This window comes from Micromesistius poutassou (assembly GCF_964030765.1).
Source record: "Micromesistius poutassou genome assembly, chromosome: 19".
In the NCBI taxonomy this organism is placed as follows: Eukaryota; Metazoa; Chordata; class Actinopteri; order Gadiformes; family Gadidae; genus Micromesistius; species Micromesistius poutassou.
In genome coordinates, this window is record NC_140289.1 from 9,765,287 (window position 1) to 9,787,786 (window position 22,500).

General features: G+C 46.7%; 2 protein-coding genes across 2 annotated transcripts in view; one reads left to right on the top strand and one right to left on the bottom strand.

The window, feature by feature from the left end:
* rgs6 (regulator of G protein signaling 6) overlaps positions 1-6,930 on the top strand; it is a gene marked incomplete at its 5' end in the record, with an annotated part of 47,206 nt that extends 40,276 nt beyond the window's left edge. Inside the window, 9 exons of the mRNA XM_084484111.1 lie at positions 1-63; positions 697-798; positions 978-1,039; positions 1,956-2,066; positions 3,385-3,510; positions 4,812-4,998; positions 6,135-6,224; positions 6,457-6,510; positions 6,861-6,930. The exon at positions 1-63 is cut by the window's left edge and continues 12 nt beyond it. Of these exons, the coding sequence (XP_084340237.1) occupies positions 1-63; positions 697-798; positions 978-1,039; positions 1,956-2,066; positions 3,385-3,510; positions 4,812-4,998; positions 6,135-6,224; positions 6,457-6,510; positions 6,861-6,911 (846 nt within the window). The 3' untranslated portion in view covers positions 6,912-6,930. The remainder of the gene's footprint in view (positions 64-696; positions 799-977; positions 1,040-1,955; positions 2,067-3,384; positions 3,511-4,811; positions 4,999-6,134; positions 6,225-6,456; positions 6,511-6,860) is intronic.
* Positions 6,931-10,759: 3,829 nt separating this feature from the next.
* lama2 (laminin, alpha 2) overlaps positions 10,760-22,500 on the bottom strand; it is a 160,936-nt gene continuing 149,195 nt past the window's right edge. The window contains exons 60-74 of the mRNA XM_084484286.1: positions 22,494-22,500; positions 21,810-21,992; positions 21,014-21,210; positions 20,230-20,387; positions 19,605-19,664; positions 17,589-17,701; positions 16,300-16,393; positions 15,747-15,842; positions 15,103-15,183; positions 14,607-14,684; positions 14,285-14,354; positions 13,933-14,052; positions 13,507-13,637; positions 13,124-13,343; positions 10,760-11,708 (exon numbers count right to left, since the gene is read on the bottom strand). The exon at positions 22,494-22,500 is cut by the window's right edge and continues 145 nt beyond it. Of these exons, the coding sequence (XP_084340412.1) occupies positions 11,548-11,708; positions 13,124-13,343; positions 13,507-13,637; positions 13,933-14,052; positions 14,285-14,354; positions 14,607-14,684; positions 15,103-15,183; positions 15,747-15,842; positions 16,300-16,393; positions 17,589-17,701; positions 19,605-19,664; positions 20,230-20,387; positions 21,014-21,210; positions 21,810-21,992; positions 22,494-22,500 (1,769 nt within the window). The 3' untranslated portion in view covers positions 10,760-11,547. The remainder of the gene's footprint in view (positions 11,709-13,123; positions 13,344-13,506; positions 13,638-13,932; positions 14,053-14,284; positions 14,355-14,606; positions 14,685-15,102; positions 15,184-15,746; positions 15,843-16,299; positions 16,394-17,588; positions 17,702-19,604; positions 19,665-20,229; positions 20,388-21,013; positions 21,211-21,809; positions 21,993-22,493) is intronic.

The window sequence follows — 22,500 nt, forward strand, 5'->3', positions numbered from 1 at the left end:
AACACAACAGAGATGGACATCAGGAAGTGTCGTCGCATGAAGAATCCTCACCGAGTAAAGAAGGTACATACTCCGTCAGTGACTGTGCTTCGGACCGCTCGTAGGTCAAAACAACGCTTTGGAGCTCATGACACTGAGAGAGAAAATACCACACATATGCACACAAAAGTGATTTGCCAGCTGAAATCCGACCTGAATACGATTTTTTTATGGACACAAACAGATGTTGCTGCTACATCTACGATCGTCACATGCGTTTTTCCGCCAATAGTGCTGTGTTAGAGTGCTGACACTAGGAGTGCTTTAATGCTGATTTGATGGTGTTGTAAATGTCTTTTCGCTGACTAATGAGATCGCCGGGTCGTCGCTGGGAGTCAGAGATTCAGTAGAATGATAAACGGCTCACACTAACCCTGACCCCACTGTGTGGCTACAGGCTGCTCCCTAACACCAGCCCGTATCAAGTACAAGCTGCACACTGGTTGTTCCAGTGCTTACGGCGTGTGTCGTTAATCTTTAACAAGGCCACTGAAGTAAAGTTAAGCGTCTTTGAGTACCAAGGAAAGCGCTGTATAAAAACAATCTATTATTATTATTATTATTATTATTATTATTAATAAAGTGTGAGCGTATAACTACCTGTTCTCATCATACATGTATGGTCTGGTTGTGTCCTCTTTGTCCCCTGTGAGCCAGTCGGTGTACGGTCTGGCGGAGGAGCCCACCCAGGTGCAGAGCCCCGTGCACGGGCCCCTGCACAATGCCCGCAAGGGCACCAAGGAGGACGTGGAGAAGGAGGTAGGAGCCCGGGGAGGATCACGTCACACATGGGGTCACCACCATCCCTCCCCCGGTGTATTCATCACCAGTTATTCCCTTTAAAGAGGAAAGGGAACAGCTTTCTCAGGGTGATTTCCACAGCTACAGGGAGGGCCGTCGAAACACTTTGAAACAACAACCTCTCTCTCCCCGGTCAGATTGGCTTCCTGCGCCACCAGCTGGACCGCCACTGCATGAAGATGTCGAAGGTGGCTGAAAGGTACGGAGGTGTGATGGACAGCGTGAGACAGGAATGTTAACAGCATCACGAGTACCTGCCTGACATTTTACCTGTGTGTGTGCCTGTGTGTATATGCCCATCTGTTGTGTGAGTTCAGTGATAATAAAGTCCTTCAACTATTTATAGATGGGTGATAAAAAGTTCTGGGCCTGGATCCCCATTGGCTGAGAGTGTGGGCTCAGCGGAGCCTCTTTATTCATTGACCCTGAGACTCCCTGGTGCTAGACTTGGTCATTGCCAGCTCTAGAAAGCTGAGTTTGTGTGTGTGTGTGTGTGTGTGTGTGTGTGTGTGTGTTTCAGTCTGTGTGTTTCAGTGGGTGTATGTGGGTGTGGCAAGTGAAAAGCATGTATCAAACTACAATCGATCGATCAAAACTTTATCCAGTTAGCACTTTCCGTGCCAAACTGCAATGCAAAGTGCTTAACGAGGGACACAGGGGGCACCAACCTGCTTTGTCTTATTTGCATTTCATTACATTCTATTTATTTAGCTGATTCTTTTATCCAAAGCGACTTACAATAAGTGCTGTCAACCATGAATATACAAACCAAAAGGGCAAGAGTATATAAAGTATTCTAAAATAACACTAACATTTAGAGCAGAATTTTAACATGTATGAATGAAATGACATTGAAGAATGTTCATCTATTAACTTGGTGTGTGTGTCTGTGTATTTATGTGTGTGTGCGTGCATTGCACACGTGTGTGTGTGTGTGTGTGCGTGCGTGCGTATGTGCACGTGTGTGCACGTGTGTGTGCGTGCATGCGTGTGTGTGAATGTGTGTGTGTGTGTGCGCGCGCGTGTGTGTGTGTGTGTGTGTGTGTGTGTGTGTGTGTGTGTGTGTGTGTGTGTGTGTGTGTGTGTGTGTGTGTGTGCCCACGTGCGGACGGCAGTCTCATTAGCTACACAGAGCAGTACATGGAGTACGACCCGTTCCTCACCAGTCCTGAACCCTCCAACCCCTGGACCAGTGACGACTGCACCTTCTGGGATCTGGAGACCAGGTAGAGCCGCCCCACCCGCCACAGCTAGCCTGGATCCACTGGGCGAGATCAGATACACACTTTATAAAGACATGCACACATTTCATATGGAAAAATAGACTCCACAAGTTACAATGATCTATAGTATTGAATCACATAGGAGACTAAGATTAAACAAAGTCCAATCTGGTTCGTCGGGATGAATCTTCGTTGAATAATGTATGATGTTAGTTTTATACTTGAGGTTCAATGACGCTCGGAAGATTGGAAAAATAAATGGCTGAAAATGGGCAGCGTGGGTTGGGAAGGTTTTGGGAAGCACTGCGTATTGCCTCATTCCAGCGTCGGCTCGTACGAGACGGTGGCATTGATTTAGCAGTTTGAGCAGAAACATATGTTACAATGGTAATAAAACAGACATAAATGTTCACTGTTGGATATTTCATAGGCAATGACGTGAACCGTGTTCGCAGTTCTTCCGACCCGGTTCAGAGAGAGCTCTGTTTATCAGCCTGCTTTGTTGTTGATGTAACACTCGTCTGATTGGCTGAATGTATTATCTGTCAGGGCATGGCTGCAAATCAACCGCTTACGGCGATAGACCAGACCTTTGAGGAAGGGACTGAAAAGACTTGGACTTTATGCCATCTGTTGCACCTCATCAGTCGAAGTCATGATTGGTTTTGGTGAAAATCTGAGCTAGGCCCCCAAAAAGAGCAAAGGAATTAATCTCACACACAAACACACACACACACACATAAACAAGAACACACACTCTTACGTAACAGTTCCAAATCGTTATTCCTCATGTGACTCTCCCATCATCTTGTGTTTATTCATATTTGCAAAAGCACAAACCTAATTTATATAGTTTTTTGAATTTTATATATATTTATTTATATGATCATATGTTTATATTGGATTTATATTTCATATTCATAATTATATTATATATATTCATATTTTATATTTTTTGTAGATTTGTGTTTGAATCCTGAACGAATGCCACCTGTATTCTGTTCCCAAACTCTGATCACCTAACAAACTGTTGCTCTTGTGCACACTCACACACTCGCTTGAATTATGGTGGAATTAATTACAGCTGACACATAATCACCATACCAAATGTAGCTGCATAATTCAGCTTAACGGGTTAATTAGAGGTTCCAGAAGAATGTCTGATGAAATGATTGGACATCAAAATGGATGTCATGGGGAAATTAATACGTTGGGGACCTGAAACGTCCTTGATTCCTTTAAAAGTTTCTCTCTCTCTCTCTTTCTCTCTGTCTCTGTCTCTTTCCCTCCCTCTCTCTCTCTGTGTCTGCCGGCTGGGCAGTAAGGAGCCCAGCCAGCAGCGGGTGAAGAAGTGGGGCTTCTCCCTGGAGGAGGCCCTGAAGGACCCAGCAGGACAGGAGCTCTTCCTCAAGTTCCTGGAGTCTGAGTTCAGCTCTGAGAACCTGCGGTGAGTCCCCGCGTGCCCCCGCCCGGCCTCTATGGCCATCTCTGTGTGGGGCCATGTGTCTGCTCCACAGCCCTTCATTCATCACAAACCACCATGGTACCTGCTTGGGACACGTCCCATGACCCCCGTGATCATACCAGGGTCCACACACACACACACACACGCACGCACGCGCACACACATGCTACAATAAAAATGTTAGAGAGTACATGCAACTGGACATGTGACAAGGCTTTCACAAGCTCCCTGCCTTTGTCAGGACCGCAGAGTCGCTCACCAGCTTCCACAAGAGACTCAAGACTCACTTGTTCAGAGTTCACCTGGACTCTGCATATCCCTCCTTACCCCCCACCACCCCTCCTCCTCCTCCCTATTCTCCTAAAAACACCCCTCTTAAGCAATTATTGTATCTTTGTACATCCTGGCACTTAATGTATGCACTTATTGTATGTTGTACGTCCTGGCACTTAAAGATAGCATCTTGTAGCGTCTTATCCTTGCTCCTCTGTTTTACACAGGAAATGGGTTAACCTAGCATTTGTAAGTGCATGGTGCTTGTTCTATGAACATCCTTACTGTACCGATAGCGATATATTGTTGTTTCTCTTTCTAAAGACAAAGAGAACAATGTATTTATTATAAGTGGCTTTGCCTAAAAGCGTCTGCTGAATGACCTTAATTTTGCCTCACAGTTATAATCACACACACAATCACGCACGCACGAGAGGCAACACACATGGCCCTGCGCGCACACTTCTCCCAGTAGCCCACAACATCTCGTCCTCTTCCTGACCTATAAGTGCCTTCCATTGTTCACTAGAGCACCATCAAGAGGAAGTGATTTTCCCCGTCTCTCGTTCTCTTTCTCTTAGTTCGGAAAGCATCTCCGATCTATGCTGCCTGGCTAGCTAAGAACTGAATTAAATTCTATAAATAATTTATGCAAATAAATATTATGGTCGCACTAGACATGACAGTGCCTTTATTAGTGTCATTAATTCCACATGTCGCAAGCAATGTTACACCCTGAAACAGCACGTACCTAATATGGAACAACGTTATGGAACCCCTCTAGTGTGGAACCTTCTTTTCCCCTTAACCTTCACCCCCAGCCCTGCCCGGCCGCTGTAGCTCAGCACTAGCCGTTTGACTGCTCAGTGAAGCCAGTTCTCCAGTATTTTGTTTGACTATTTGATGCACACACACACCCAACGCCCAGCTGCCTCTGTGCGGACCAGAGCTATTTCGGGCCTCTGGCCTCTGCCTCTTTGTCTGAGCGTGGACTGGCGGTGTGTCTGCAGGTTCTGGCTGGCGGTGCAGGACCTGAAGCAGCGCCCCCTGCTGGAGGTGGCCGAGGGCGCGCAGGAGATCTGGGCCGAGTTCCTGGCGGAGGGTGCGCCCAGCACCATCAACCTGGACTCCCACAGCTACGAGCGCACCGGACACAACCTGAAGGACCCGGGCCGCTACAGCTACGAGGACGCCCAGGTGGGCCTCACTGCGGGGGGTCCTGTTTAGAGCCCGACCCATGCCTGGATCTGGTGGTTTGAGATAATGATGCAGTGGGGTTACGTCATAGTGCTGTGGATCCTGATCCAACGTTTAAACATGTCGGATATGGGAACATATATGCAAATATGGACAAAATTTGTACCTTACAATAATTAGCATTATTTAATTCAAAAATAAGCATCATTAATATATATCATTGGCATAGGGGTTAGTAGGTTAGGGTTAACCACTTCCCCTAACCCTATTCAAAAATGTATACATTAATACCTTTGTTTTCATGAACATCATTAGTAAATGATAACTGATAACATTATGATAACATTAGTTAATGCTTATTTCAACATTAACTAATGTTAGGTAATGGTAAATTAATGTACCCTTATTGTTATACTGGTTGTTTTGGCTTACCAGGTTACGTCAATCATACATTGTGGCCATAGCACCCCCAAATCGGAATGTTTCGAGTGGGAGAGGCTTATGCAAGAGACAGCCAAGAGAAAGCCAACAGCCATATGCCCACTCACAAATATATAAAATATATTCACCAGATGTTGGCAAGAGATGGCATTTTAATAATTGGATATTGGGTTGCTCAACGAGGTTGTTTAGTATCCCTTTAAGCTAACCGATGCCCACACATGCTTCTGTGAACCAACGTGTGAATTCAAGGGAAGCTGAAGAAGCATGGGGTAAAGCCAATAGAAGAGAGAGCCCTGTGTTAATCCCCCCAGTGGCTTTGGTCTACAGAGCGGAGCAGCGGGGCATTGAGCTGGTGCGATGCAATTGAACTTCCTGAGACAAGGTTTCAGAAACGTTTTTTTTTGGCATACTATTGGCATCCGTAGCTTCTTCCTCCAGTGACTATCATGTTTACCGTGGTGCCCTGTTTCACACACCATTAGCATACACACACACACACACACACACACACACAATTATCTCAAAACAGACACACACACGCACACGCACACGCACACACACACACACATAAAGTTATTCACTAGCATGATAACACCCACACAGCCACATGTCGACTATGACACATCTACCCATTTCTTCAGCTTCTTGCCTTTTTCTCTTATCTATCGTCTCGTTTGGTGCGTCTATCTCAGGACCACATCTACAAGCTGATGAAAAGTGACAGCTACACGCGCTTCCTACGCTCCAATGCTTACCAGGACCTTCTGATTACCAGGAAGAAGGTGTGTGTGTGTGTGTGTTTGTGCGTGCATGTCACTGCTCCTATGTAGTCCCACCCCCATACGTGCCTCAGTGTGTGTGTTGTATGCGTGCAGTGGAGAGGCGAGTAAGTGTGCAGGCAAACAGTTTCACTCCATGCTCGTGTAGTCACGTGCCCAGGAACCTTTCAGCTCTTCTTCATTCTGTCTCCTCTCCTCTCCTCTCCCTCCTTCCCCGCGTGGCTCTGGGGGTCAGCCTGAGGCGGAGCAGGGCAGACGCACCTCCCTGGAGAAGTTCACCCGCAGTGTGGTGAGTACCGGTACCGCATGAAGCCCCGCCCCTCGGCTATCCACCGCAGCAGGTCAGCGAGATAGAAAAGTGCTTTATCACAGTGTGACAGCAGCTCACATCAAGACCCAATGGTTATAAGTATAAAGTCAGGGATAGTGTGAAAATAATAATCCCCACATTTATAATATTCAATAAATATTGTGTGAAGAATACGAAGAAGTCATTCATCATTGTTTCCTTAAAGTGAGAGAACTACGCATTCTTCCTTATCATTATTCGATTTTTTGGTTTGTTTGGCTTGCATTGAGCCCCCACCCCTACTATTATTCACCCATATAGTTACTCATGCATTTATTGAAATCCTTCAGGGCAAGTCTTTGACAGGCAAGCGGCTGACGGGCCTGATGCAGTCGTCCTGACCAGACCCCCCCCCCCCCCCCCCTGCACCTATGGTGGGGCCAGCAACGCCGGAGAGGACCCACCCCCTAACCCTGAACCTGCCTCCAACATCATCCACACAACATACCCCCTTAGAATGTAATCGGCCCCTACCATCCCTTAGACTGGGGTTGGGGGGGGACACTAAGGTGACAGCATGCAATGAGTCACCTAGAGACTGAACGCAAGGACAGCGGCTCCCTGAATAAAATCATTTTGCATCACCCTAACCAAACCTCTCACTGCCTCATGAGCGGGGTCTTATTCCACCGGAACCAAACGGAAAAACCTCCTGGACCAACATGTCCCCACAGAGCTCTTCCACTCGTCCCACCCACAAGAGGAGGATCCTTCACCAACACATCATTGTCACTGGGGATAATAGATCCATCGAGGGGGTGAGAGACCCACCTTCCAGCTGGACAGTGTACAGGGGTACCAGGGGCATGGGGGTGTGTCTGGGTGGGGTGCAGCATGAGACATCACTAAGACACTCCCCACTGAACTGTTTGCATTCCCAAATCTGTGGTCACATTTTTATTTTTGTTGCATTCCTGAAAGCACGACCAAGCCAGTCTGCCTCTTCGGGCTCTTAAGATGTGATGTGTATCGCAGTACTAAAATACACCAACTTTCTTGGCAACCTAGGCCTTAAAAGTAACATCATGTGACTTGAAGAATTGGCAGAAAAGAAGATTATCTCTGTGACTGCATTTATTTACTTCACAATGCACGCTCACACACTATACCGCACTATTTTTATGTCCAGATCCAGCTAGATGTATTGGCTGCTTTATTTTAATGATCATAATCGCTGATAACGGTAGCACAGTGAATACTGCACAACAAAACACGACATGTATTGTCTCCTCATTGGGGTCGAGGTGATGTTGTTGTTCTCCGAGACATTCCACTCTACTCCTGCTCAGACACCGGTGGGAGGGCGGGCGGGCTGCGGGTTTGATTTCCACTGCCTGTGTGACGGGACTCTGTGACAATAAAGGGTCATGTTTAAAGAGAGGCATCTGTTGTTCTGTTCATCGTCGCACACAATGACAACGACACTGATTCCATTAGGCTACATCCTAATTCTGATACTGAAATACACACACACACACACACACACACACAATTATCTCAAGACAGACACACACACATACACAGTCAATTTTGATACTAAAATATACACACACACAAACACGCACGCAGGATTATCTCAAAACACACACACACACACACAGTCAATTAGGCCTATCACGTTTAATGACAACTTATCCATAATTAATATAAACATTACTACTCTTCCCACATTTCTGAACAATAAAGACAACACCCACGTTTTCTAATTATAATTTGTTTAAAAAATGATTTCGAAAAGTTCAAAGTTAATCTGTCGCTGTGCATAACTGTGTTCACACCGCACATTGAAACGTGTCGCAGGGCGAATTTTGTCGCAGAGCGTTTTTTGCCAATTCATTCTCATCAACCATGGCCGAGATAACCACCATTGCGTGTCTGTACCTGTTGTGGAAGAGGGAGAGACGTCGGAATGCCCGTCGTTTATGGGTTAATAATATAATCCGGAGGCGCACACCGCTTTGTGCCGTGATATTATATATATCGTATATATTATAGATATTTATATATTATATATATAATATCATATAATATTATATATAAAGCTCCGGGAGTCGCAAACGGCAACAATCACTTTCTCCTCCAAGCTGCGGTTCACTGCGGAGTGCAGGGAACGGTTGGCCTGGCCGGTTGAACGGTGATTGGCTGTTTTACGTTACTTCACCCATGTTACCCACAGGGAGTGAACACTGATTGGCTGTCTCACGCGAATGCCGCAGAGAAGTTCAAATATTTCAACTTCAGCGAATTTGTCGCGCTGCAAATCCCTGCAAATCCGTGTGAACACGCTCGCCTGTGACAGGGAAAAATGTTGCGCCGTCAATCAAATCTTGTCGCAGGTTTGTGCCACAACAAATTTCGCCCGATTCACGTCTCTACGTTGACTTTGTATTAAAACGTGTCGCGTCGTCCCCCGGAAGATTTTTTTTTGCATTTTAAAGTTAAATGCATCAGTCTGGTGCACTTTGAAAGCAAAATTAAGAGGCTAGATCTATGAAGACCTGTGTGCTCTTGTAAACAATTTAATCATAAACTCATTGGTTGTATAGATACGAATGGTGAAAACACAAAATCAACTAGCGCATACATCTGAGCCATCAAAGAAATTAAGCAAACGTGGTTAACTGTGTTGAACTAGTTTATTTTTTAGAAAATAAAATAATAAATAATTAATCCCATCATCCCTATTTACAAACTTTGCACCCCGAATTCGGACATTTGATCTTCCTGGGCTTTAAGAAAAACAGCTCTAATGCCCTTTGGTAATTAAATGCCTCTGGACTAGGGCTGGGCGATAGGGCTGGGCGATATATGGCTGAAAACTGTATCACGATATAAGTGTTTCATATCGGTCGATATCGATAATTATTGATAAAAACATTTTTTAAAGGACCAGGAGAAAAATATAAACGTGAACAGTTTTATTTTAAACTTAACCTTCCCCTGATTGTAGGCAGACAGGGAAAAGGAATGTCAGCACAACCATGGAAAACTCCATGGAAAAGGATAGCGCCCACCAATTTGCGCCGCTATTTAACAGTGGAACAGGTAGGAATCAAATGGGTTTCCCGTACGTAGGGTAACCAGACGTCCTCTTTTGCCCGGACATGCCCTCTTTTTGAGACAATTAAAAAAAAAAATGTGTGGCGGAATTTCAAAATCGTCCGGGATTTTATTAAAGCCTCATACATGTTCACATTGAATTTGCGTTGCGTTTCTCTAGGTCGTTCACAAACTAGTTAAGCTACGCCCTCCCCTACTCAGTTCTGTTTGCATTGGTGGAAGCCAGTGCCGACAAAATCTCACTCTGAACTCAGTTCAAAACTTGAGAGCCCTGCAATTCTGATACTGAAATATACACAAACTTACACTTCTACAAGATATGTGACTAGTTGTTAACTGAATATGAATAAAGGAAGTCCAATATACTATTATGAGCTGGTGCAGCCATCCACCCACCTGTTCTTCCACTTGTGTAATTAACTATGCTGCAAGAGCAGAAACTTACAGTAATTGGCCGCCAAATTGTCATGGGGACCGACACGTCAGTGCACCCTTAACAACCTTATGACGTGGTTTAGCGTTTCTTCGACCTCGTCATCAGACATACGCCGATAGAGTCACAATTCTTTCATATCACCCCACCGTATGGCCACTTATGACCTATCCTTAACAGTTAACGCTGCCTCTAATGGGGCTGAGGAAGCATAGCTGTCCCCATTCCACTGGTCCAGATTCCACTCCGCTCGTTACCGAGCACATGATTCCTGCTACTGCTCGGGACGCGAGGAATAAAGCCTCAGCTCGATCCTTAAGATTTATTTTTTTTAGAAACGGACCACCTTGAAGTACCCTATTTTATTTAAGTTATTACTGGATAAAGTAATGGCAATCATGGTTAGCTATACATGCATTTATCCTGTTGCTTGGCGCCACCTGGTGGAATTATGATTCAAGTGCAAATATACTAACAAACTCAAATGTGAAAAGTAGGCGACTTATGGTGAATTCTACTTATAAATTTTGGGTCATGGTGTTTATGGAATCAACTTTGACATTAGTCAGATATAAACATTTTTTTTATTCCTTTCTTACTGAAGATTCTGATGGAGTTCTACACATCAATACTTCGTGTGCGTGGCTCTGGTTGGTGGCCATAGATAGTCGTGAGCAGGTCCAGGGGCAGCACCATCAGGACCATCCAGGATAAACAATTGGAGAGTAAAAAAACCTCCATATTTAGTGTCAAGTTTTTAATGTAATGTGGTTTAGTGGTAAGAGCATTGTTTTCCTTCATATATGTAAGGGATAATGTCCAATTATACATTATACACTGTGTATGCCCTGCAATTAAAGTAAAGAAAAAAGACAAGCAAAGAGGCAGACACAGGACAAGTAGTTTGATGCTAACAGAAATATATTTCTGCAGAAACAACAGATTACATATCTTTAACCACACCATGCAAACGTTCTGAGACTATCAGGAGGCTCCTTGTGGACTCTGTTGAACCAGTGGATTGGGCGTTGGAGGGCATGTGTTAAAGGAGCAGTGTATATGTGGTTCACCAGCCCTGTATGCGGACGTCCAGTACCACAGAGCAGCATAGGGCTCCTAAGACTATGTGTGTGTGTTTGTGTGCGCGTTTTCTTTTTCCCTTTTTTAAGTGCAGCAGTACCAAATACAATATGTTCTTTATTCGCCAACACAACCTAAGAAAGATCACTCTCACGGGACACTTCCTCCAACAATTTGTCTGTTAACAACACAAAAGCAACACATAGCCAGGTGAAAAAACACATGTCGAAACACATTGAAACACGCTGTGGGACGGAAATAGAAGAGTGTCTTCCAGAGAGGACGAGCAGGAGCACACAGAGGGAAGGAGGGAAGAGGAGGGGAGGATGAAGCGTGAGGAGGAGGGGTGGTGGGGGTAGAGTAAGGGAGGTGGAGGGGGGGAGGTGTAGGATGTGGAGAGGAGCTCAGGCCGCCACAGCGGGGCAGGACAGAGGCTGGACGCCCCTGATCTCCAGTGCCTTGTTGAAGTGCACCTCCATGGTCCTGGAGGCCTTGGTGATCTTCAGGTTGCGCATGCAGCCCCGGAAGGAGGCGGAGGTGGAGAGAGCGGCCTGCCGCACACCGCCTTGGGGGGAGGGGGGGAGAGGGGGGAGAGGGAGAAAGAGAGAGAGGGAGGGGGGGAGAGAGAGAGAGAGGACCATGTACTATTAAAATGTAAGTTTTCTCTTTTCAAAACGCCACCTCAAGCGTTTTATTAGCCATTTTATTTTATTTTTTTTGTTGCAGGAGAAGGAGCGGTGGGAAGCTGAAAGGAGTCGTAGTGAAACAAATGTTGTTTCTGCCGGGCCTCCGAGAGGGTTCAGTGCACGGCTCCGTTAACTTTTTCCTTTTACTTAACATGAATGATGTTGATGGTTTTTAGGCAATGTGGTGACTTTTTATCACTTAAAGTCGCCGATGGATTTGTAGACTGGTTCAGCTGTTGGACGCGTGCACTCAATAACTCTCACGTTCTTCTGCTTGCGATCATTGCGATTCACCATTTATTGATCCATTCATTCAAAAGATCCAAAGACAAAGAACAGGTGCATTATGGTATCATGGTCAAAAACGAAGTTGCGTTGTTGCGTTGGTATATTATTCAGTTGCGTTGGTATATTATTTTCATTAGCTTGTTTAGCTATGCATAACAGTTAACAATCTTGGTGTGTTAATTCATTATGTGGGTAGGCTTCTCCAACTTCGTTGCTGGTCGATATGTATGAAACCATTTATTTTTATATAAATTATTGATTGCATTTTTCGTAAATAGTTAGTTGGAAGGAATCTGTTTCTTAAGCAATAACATTGAACTGTATTTTTTTCTAGGCCTACTTATATTTACTATGTTGTTGGTGTTATCTGTTATGTGGAACAATCTTGCATATTTATGAAGTTCCAAGTTCAATAAAGTTCTATCTCTTTTTATTTGATTTAAAATATGTTGCTTGCTGGTTCCATGGCTTATAATAGGTCCATGGTTCCATGTGGGTCATTTCAGACTCAGTCACTTCCTAACATCTTGACTGAATCGGTGAGTTCCCTGGGTACACCAGCTGATGGGTCTGTGTATATATTTGGTCATTTCATTCTCGTTTCAGAAACAGAAAAATATATTAAAAAACGAGTGGTAATTATGATTTTGGTTTTAAAATACAAAAATTAAAATTTAAATACAAGCTGTTTCTCTTTATCAGGTCAAAAAGGGACAAACTAATCTAAAATAATAATATAAATAATAATTGTTAAATAATAATTGTTGCCCAGATGGCAGGGAGGACACAGAGGATTAATAATGTATTTATGTGTGTATATACGTGGGTGCGTGTGTATATACATGCATGTATATATATGCGTGTGTATATATACAATTGTGTTCGACTGTGTGTTCATGTGTGCACATGTATATATTTGTGTGTACATATATACGTGTGTTTGTGTGTACGCATACATCCGAGTGTGCGTGTACGTATATGAGTGTGCGTGTGCGTGCGTACGTACCAGGGTATCCCCCCACGTAGACGGGGTCGTTGGTGTCGCAGGTGTTGGAGCGTGTGTTGGGGCTCTCCGCCTGGCTCTTCCAGCCGTCCACCTCCAGCTCCAGCCGGTGCCGCAGCTTGTGGGCCACGACCGCGTGCCATTGGCCGTCACAGAGCCCCTCCCCCTGAGGGACGTGCTCAGCCGTGATGCGCCCGGCGCCGTTGTCCACGTGGAACAGGACCTGGTGGTCATCGGGCCAGGGACGAGAAACACATCGGGGGCTTGACAACAAACACACCCATGAAAACCGTGTGTGTGTGTGTGTGTGTGTGTGTGTGTGTGTGTGTGAGAGAGTGAGTGTGTCTGTGTGTTTCTGTGTCTGTGTGTGTGTGAGTGTTGTGTACCTTGCCCTGGCTGATCTCCAGGCCCAGCCCGTCGTTGCCCTGGTTACTGATAGCCAGCAGGACTCCGTTGGTGCGGCTGGTCCTGAACTCCAGCGCCACGGAAACGTCCAGACCCACCCGGTACGTAGACACTGGGGGGACAGACACACAGATGGTCAGCACAGGGGCCGAAAACCATTTAATTGGCTTTCCTAGCCCGTCGTGACATTGATGGCCAGCTCTGATCCGCACTCTGTGCCCAAAGTTGAACACATTTCACATTCATGTTAACATATATAGCGTTACGCACAATTAAAAAAATGTCAATCATAAGCACTAGAGGGGTGTGTGTGTGTGTGTGTGTGTGTGTGTGCGTGTGCGTGCGTGCGTGCGTGTATGTGTGTGTGTGTGTTCACTGTATGGGTGCTGAGTGCTTCATGTTCTCACCTGCTTTAAGGTAGCCTGTGCCATCAAAGTAGGTGCCTGTCTCCGTGGCTACGAAGCATCTTCCCACCATGTGTGTGGAGGTGGGCGACGCCATGTCCAGGTTGAAGTCTCCAAGACGACCTGGAGGGGGAGAGAGAGAGGCAGAGAGAGAGAGAGAGGGCAAGAGAGAGAGACAGAGAGACAGAGAGAGAGACAGAGACAGAGACAGAGAGAGGGAGAGAGCGAGGGAGAGATAAAGAAGGAGAGAGCGAGGGAGAGTGAGAGAGAGAGAGAGAGAGAGAGAGAGCAATGAGGTCACTCAGAAACAATAAAGAAGCAGCTTTTAATTACCAATAGTTAGTAGAAAACATACCTGCAGCACTACTGATGGCTCCTCCAATCATTTTGAAGTTGCGAATACAGCCGTTGATACTGTAGAGAATCTACAGACACACAAGGAGATATTTGTTAACTTATTCACACAATCTTTGATTTTCATTTTCATTGTTTGTGTGAGTGAGTGAGTAAGTTATTGTGAGTGTACGTGTGTGTGTGTGTGTGTGTGTGTGTGTGTGTGTGTGTGTTTGTGTGTAGGTTTGAGTATGTGTGTAAGTGTGTGTAAGTGTGTGTGCGTATGTGTTTGTGTGTGTGTGGGCCCTGGATAGGCTAAGTGTGTGTGAGTGAGCTGTATTTACCGGTCCTATCCTCTTGCTGGTGTAGTTGTGTGGCAGCCCTCCCACATACAGGAGTCCCACCACATCCAGCAGGTCAGCCTGCAGAGGAGAGGAGAGTCACACACACACACACCACACCTGTTGTGTCGTACAAGCCTCTGGGAATAGAGGATAGATCATGATACTCTCACTGACAGGATAGACTAGACTATGCAATATGCCACTCAAAATGATCTCTGTAACTGGAGGGAGAGAGAGAGAGAGAGAGAGAGAGAGAGAGTTAGAAGAGCTAGAGAGAGGGAGAAAGAGAGAGAGAGAAAGAAATAGAGAGAGGGAGGGAGAGAGGGCGATGGGAGATAGAAGGAGGGAGAGAGGGAGAAGATATAAAGAGATGGAGAAAGGGAGAGAGAGAGAGAGAGAGAGAGAGAGAGAGAGAGAGAGAGTGAGAGAGAGAGAGAGAGAGTGAGAGACAGACAGAGAGAGTGAGATAGCGAGATAGATAATGACGTCGGCTGACCTTCTTGGGGCTGACCATCAGCTTGGTGTTTTTGCCGTCCACCAACAGGACTGCCCTCTGCTTGTTCCTATTCAAACGGATCTGTTTCCCCACAGAGGGAACAATTAATGCGCAGAGGGAGAGGATGAGAGGAACATTATAAATAATATAAATTACAACTCGCTGTCCGGGGGTTACTCCGTCACACCGTGTCAACAGAATAAAATGACAATTAGGAAACGACTATGCACGCACTTCTAGAACAAATGCCCAAACTCTGCATAACAAACACTCATTCTCTCTCGGGTCAACGGCGCGTTTAGAAATATAGCACATTTAACCGCCATCGCTTACGATGATGTCAGAGCTTATTGCGAACGGCGCTCGTTCCGCGCTCAGTTTCCTCCCATTCGTCACGTTACATTTGCCTGGAAGCCGGCGTCTCCGGTGAAAACACAAGGATATAAAGCGGGCTTCTATGACGGGAACGGCAGGGAGAGAGCGATGGCGCCCTAATAACGTTAAGCCTGAGTGAGAGGAACGGCATGAGCTCAGCAAAGCGCTGAGGAGGAAAGGCCCGGCACTCCAGTGAGCAGACGGGTGAGAGGGTGAGAGGGTGAGAGGGTGAGGGGACGGGGGAGGAGGGAGGGGGGGTCCCACCGTACCGTGTGCCAGTTGCCGTCGTTGACGCAGAAGGGGACGCACCCTGAGGTGTTGCCGTGGCCCAGGTCGTAGCCCAGACACACCTGGCCCTCCTTGATCTGCAGAGAGACAGGGTCCAGGATTCAGGTCGGCCTCATAAGTGTTTGTGTTAGGCAAGGCAAGGCAACTTTATTCATATAGCACTTTTCATACACGAGGCAGACTCAAAGTGCTTCACATTGAAACATAGTCATCCAATAAAAATAAATAATAAAATAAAATAGATAAGTAAAAGACAACAATGGGCAAAGTTAAAAAGAAAGTGCAATGTGTTTAAGATTTAGCAGAAAGCTAAAGCAAAAATACAATAAAATGAAGTAATAAAATAAAATAGATACGTAAAAGAAAATAAAGGCAAAGTTAGAGGAGTGTTATAGGTGAGTTGATGAATGATCAATAATGTATGAACACATGATCACAGAGGTGATACATGTCACAGAGGTGAATGGACATATACTGATGGGTTGACCTGAGGTGGAGGTCAGGTGACCGGGTACCCGGTCACATGACCCTCACCTGTATGGTGACAAAGTCTGCGTGGTTGATCCTGGCCATGTACAGCACCAGCCCAGATTCCTCTTTGGTCCTCAGCTCAAACTCTATGATCAGCCTGGGGAATACACACACACACGCACACAAACACACAGTATAGATTAACAGTATTCAAACCATGATGGATTGTGGTCTTAGATATGTGAAGGTCTGGAATATGGGAAGTTGAATGTCTTGCAAGTGGGGGTATGTTGGTTTGCAGAGCAAGAAGCTCAGCTCTTTTGAAATTGGGAAAGGCCATTCCTATGGATAGGGTTAGAGCTAGGGTTCAATTAACATGAAGCATCATCTGTAGATGGCAACATGGCTAGTAAAACAACCACACATTCATGATTGTGACTTCCCAGTATAAATGCCAGGCCATTTTAGTGATAATCTTCTTGCATTATTTCTGCATAAGTAAACTCTGGACATAGTGGTTAGTCATGGTAAAACTGCATAAATAAACATAGTAAACGTTGTAAAACGTTTTTGTCACAGATATAAGTAGTTGTCAGCTGGATGATTGGTTATTTTATACATTGATGGTTTAGCATGGAACGCATTCTGCTATAACATTATCGGTTGTTCCAGCTCTGGCATGTGATTGGTCTCGGCACGTGACACAACCAAACCTCATAGAAGAATTAAAGTTATTATTTTTCTTTTTCAATTAAAGTTTATTTATTAAAAATTGTGTAATGAGAGTCTGACCAAATTGGAACAAACTTGCTAATTGTGATTGCGCTACAATGCTAGTACCAGAACATTAAAGGGCACAGGCCAAGTGCACATGGATGATATGAGGCATTTATTGGGAGTCTTCACAGCATGGCTCCCATCTGGCAGTCATTCATCTGCCTGTCAGTCAGTGTGTGGAATAGGATTTCACTTTCACTTATTTAACACCTTCTCATTTATAGAACATGAGTATCAACCATTCATGGGTACTTCTTCAGACCCGCAGTGTGTGGGAGTGTGTGAATGTATGTGTAAGTATGTGTGTGTGTATGTGTGTGTGTGTGTGTGTGTGTGTGTGTGTGTGTGTGTGTGTGTGTGTGCCTGTGTAAATGTGTACGTGCTTGCATGTGTGTGCGTGTGTAAATAGATGTGTGCATGGCATGCATGTATGTGTGTGTGTGTGAGTGCGTGTGTAAATGTTTGCGTGCCTTCCAGCGGAAACATTTATTTATTCGTATTTCTTGCAAGGCTTTTGATCAAACGACAGTACACTAGCAGACCCCTGTCTCTCTAAGTGGGGGGGGCGCCCTCACCTCTCTCGGACTTTGGTGTCATCGAAGGCGAACGTCATGTGGCTGTTCTTGGTGAGTCCGAACTGGTAGGCCTTCTCCAGGACGGTTGGGGCGGCGCCCGGCCCACACGAGTCCTGGGAGCCATGGAAACAACCACAGCACGTCAGTCGACGCTACGGGGAGAAGCCCGCCCCTTCGGCCCGCCCACCTTTGTCGGTATTGGTCGGAACACGTGCCAATCGGTCGCCGTGGCGGCGGGTAGGGTGTGATGTTAATGTGTCAATGTGAACGCTTACAAAGTCATGTGAATACATGACAAATCGACTGGTGGGCTTGGTTTGTAAATGCACATACACGGCTGTCATTGTATTCCTTTCCTCTGTCCCACATCCCCCTGCTGCCTGCTCAAGTGCATGTGCAACTAAATAAATGATTTAAACATTTCCCCCCCGCACAAATCACTGTAATTCAGCTACTTAATTCATCGTTCATCAGCCATCAGACTGCACTACACTGGTCACTGATTATTTTGCATGGGCCAGCTGTGAGAGTATAGACAGTAGTTCACAAGCTGACCAGGAGGTGTCAGTGTTGACACAAACATGCAGCCTATTTTAGACCTGATCTAAGTATCATAATGATTCATAGATTTTTCTTGATGTGATGAAATAAATAGAGTTGAAAGAAAAATAAATGTTAAAACATAATGGACAACATTATAAAGCACATCCTTCATTATCTGACCGTTTCCTATCTGAATATTCATTTGTCATTTCCTATTTCCTACAGATATTTGATCATCTCCCAGATCTAGATGATTTTTTAATTTCCCATTTCTCTTTTCTGACTCCTTTCCTTTTTCATTTCCCTTAGCTCCTTATTTTCCTCATCTCTCCTTCCTTCCTCTGCTCTTCTGTAGTAACTGATGTGGGACATGTATTACATCTACACTGACACTGAATCCCATGCATGTCCGTCCATTAAACCGACACAAATGGACAGGCCTCGCTCCATCTAAGAATGTATTTTCTCATCTCCCTCTTTCATGTTCTCCCTCTCTCCCTGTCTCTACTGCTGGAATTCTTCTTCTCTTGTCTCCTTTTGTTTCTTCGTTTGCATCCTCATTTCTCCATTTCTCTGTCCCTCTCTCTTTGTCTGTGTCTCTTTCTTTCTCTCCCCCCTCTCTGTCTGCCTCGCTCTCTATCTGTATCTCTCTCTCTCTCTCTCTGTCTGCCTCACTCTCTATCTGTTTCACTCTCCCCCCCCCCTCTCTCTCTCTCTCTCTCTCTCTCTCTCTCTCTCTCTCTCTCTCTCTCTCTCTCTCTCTCTCTCTCTCTCTCTCTCTCTCTCTGTCTCTGTCTGCCTTGCTCTCTATCTGTGTCACTCTGCCTCTCTTTCTCTCTCTCTTTCTATCTGTCTGCCGCTCTCTTTCTGTGTCACTCTCCCTCTCTTTCTTTCTCTCTCTCTCTCTTCATCTCTCTCTCTGTTTGCCTCCCCCTCTATCTGTTTCCCTCTCTTCCGGTCTCTGCACCTCTCTCCCTCTGTCTCTCTTTGTCTGTCTCCCCCACTCTCCGTCTCTGTCCCTCTGCCATCCTGTCAAAGCGTCTTTCCATTCAGTCAACAATAGGGAGATGCTTCCCCATTCAGAGTGGCTTGCCTTTGCTTGGAGGTCACTCGCAGAATCACAAGCCATTCAGATGGCTTTGTTGCAAAAGCATGAACGGGATAGAGTGTGTGTGTGTGTGTGTAAGAATGAGTGAGTGAGTGAGTGAGTGAGTGAGTGTAAGAGAGAGAGAGAGAGAGAGAGAGAGAGAGAGAGAGAGAGAGAGAGAGAGAGTTTGTGTGCCAAGTATTGCTTCCTTCCTTCTGAGGTAAGGTTGAGTAGCAGCTGCGTCTCTACATACATAAAGCTAGCAGGCTACCTGCAGGGTTCACACAGGATACAGATAATGCTCTAAACACAGAGCCTCATGAACAACACACCACGAAGGAGGTATGATGCTGTGTGTGTGTGTGTGTGTGTGTGTGTGTGTGTACCGTGTCAGGCCCCGGGGTGGTGGTAGGAGGAACAAGTACAGTGTCCGGGTGCGGGGCCTCCTGTGGGGGGAGGGGCAGAAGGCACAGGTGAGGGGGGGAGCAGCAGCCAATCAGACTGGCCACAGGTTTCAGAGTTCTGAGAACGGTGCAGCTGATAACAGAGTAGTCATGGAAAGAACGGTCAGATCACAGAGAAACTCCTACACCCAAAAGACTGGGTACACACATTGAGGATTTGGTCTCTTGGATGTGTCATTTTTTATCTATTTCTTTCATCATTGGGTCCTATAGTGGTCGCTGAGGGGGTGGGATAAAGGGTATTGGTGCACTCCTTCTGTATCATTTTGAGCAGTTATCGATAGCGGTGGAGCTGTGGGAGGTTTTAATGAACGGAGTTCTGCCTTCGCCCGGTGTCCTCCCTACACCCTGTGCTAAGACGCGGGGCCATACATCTGATTGTTTAATGTCAGCCCTGTTTACGACTCCCATTAAACAATAATAATAAAACCCCAGCAGAAGTGCTTATGAGGCAGCATGGCTTAGTGCTAACTCAGGGGTTATGGATCAGCGGACCCTCTAACAACCACAACAGCCTTCCAGAGGTGTAGCGCCACGGCTCACCCACGCCTAGCCCGACCCCCCCCGCGGGCGCCTCAGGGGCGGAGGGCGCGTGACGCACGACCCCCCCTTCATCCGCCCGGCCCTCCACCCGTTCCTCCTCCACGTACCAGCCGCGGAGCTGGGTGGCCCTAAACCGCCGCTTGGCCCCCACGTAGCGTCCCCCTTTCTGGACGCTAACCCCCGGAGAGTTATTAATGCGCTAAGCGGCGCCCGCAAAGAGCTGGCCTCGCGCGGCCCTGTGGCGCGGTGCGGCGCGAGGGGGGTGGAGCCCCGGCGGCGGTGGCACAAGGCTGACGGCGCCATAAAGCACAGTTAATGGCCTGTACAACTGCAGCGTGACGGAGCGCTAAGCTAACAGAGCGAGGCCACCGCGCACTATATCACAGCCAAATAGGAGGCTATCAGCCTGTGAGTCTGTGTGTGTGTGTGTGGTGTGTGTGTGTGTGTGTCTGTGTGTGTGTGTATGCGCTTGCTTGTGTGTGTGTGTGTGTGTGTGTGTGTGTGTGTGTGTGTGTGTGTGTGTGTGTGTGGTGTGTGTGGTGCATGGGTGAGTAAAAAGGAGATGATGTTGGTGGAGTATTAGTGTGTGTGTGTGTGTGTGTTGTGTGTACGGGACATTGCCATTATATGAGACACATCATCATCACCCAGTGCTTCGAGGGCCGTTATTATTGTTAACCCCCCCCCCCCCACCCCCCCCCCCCCCCGCCCCGGTTCGTCCCGGCGGTGACTGATGAGACAGTAGGCGCCTTCAGCCCCGAGTCACAAGTGCTCGTGTGCTTCCTTACAACAACGGGGGGTCCCGGGGACGGGGTGGCGGGCGCCGGCGGGGCCGGGGTGCGCCCGGCGGTGGCCGGCTGGGGCCCCCGGGGTCCCCTCCACCTCTGGGGGCAGGAGGGGCTCCAGGGGCGGCGCCGGGGCCAGCCTGGGGCAGCGGCCGATGTGGGCGTTCTCGAAGGACGCGGGCTGGGAGAAGTCAGACAGCCTGCGATGGGGTGGGGGGAGGGGGGTGGGGGTGGGGGGAGGGAGGGGGGGAGAGAGAGAGAGAGGGGGAGGGGGGGGGGGGAGGGAGCAGGGATTATGACATTTCAGAATTGTTTTTGTTCGCAGAAATAGAACCCTGGTTATTTATTCATCGTGCGCTATTCTAAAATACCATAAATCATGGCAAATTGTCTCACTACCGTCCTACGGTGTATTACTGTTGCGGGGACTGCTGTGTGTGTGTGTGTGTGTGTGCGTGCGCAGGGCTATGCTTTAAAGATCCCCCTGATACCCCCCCCCCCCCCCCCCCCTCCTATAAATTAGAGCTTCTGCCGACACATTAAGGTGTCAGCGGCGTCTCTAAGCACCTCTACATCAGAGTTAGTACACACAGCCACATCTCTGGTGTCCTCCTCCTGTGACACGCGTTCTAATCCAGGGTGTGGTTCTGACAACACCGACACACGGACAGGTGTACCGACGGACCGCTGGGAAACGCAAAGAAAGCTAACTCCGATAAGCTAACTCAGCGCACGCCCTTTTGAATTCAAGACGGCCGACCAGCGAAGGAGGCGGATTTGGTGCTGGGTGTTTACGTACACATTGTTGACCATGAGGTTCCAGATGCAGCCTTGGAATGGAGCGTCGGCCCTGTTGGAACCTGTTGGAAGCGCCACCGCGGCGGGAATGCCCCCTAGGAACACGCGCCGCAAGCTGATTGGCTGGTCGTTGGGGAGAGCCGCCTCCCTCTTGGGCTCCTCGTCCACCTGCACAGCGAAGGATCTGCAGGAAGTATGAATAGAGTGGGTGTCAGTGGCTGAGGAGCTGTGGTCGTCTTCAACGAGAACATACTCTGTTTGAAAAAGCCCTTTGACGTGGTACTGTGCCTGTATGCACTTCCACTATATATATATATATATATATATATATATATATATATATATACATTTATATTATTATTAAAGAATAAGAATAATTGTAATGATAACTATATTAACTAACCTTGCATTTACGTTTCTTACTCTGCACCCTGTGCTCTGTTTTTGGAAAAGACATTTGTGCAACAATATAACATTTTTCTAGCTACTCCATTCTGATTGTTTTCATTGTCGGCCTTGATTGTTCCCAGTTATGAATCACTTTGGATCAAAGCTTCTGCTTCCTAACCAAATGTCAATGAAAAATTGATGTAAAATGTCATCAGTTTTAGAGATACGGATCGCAACTCACACACAAACACACACACAATGACACACACACACACACACACACACAGGGCCCTACCGGCCGG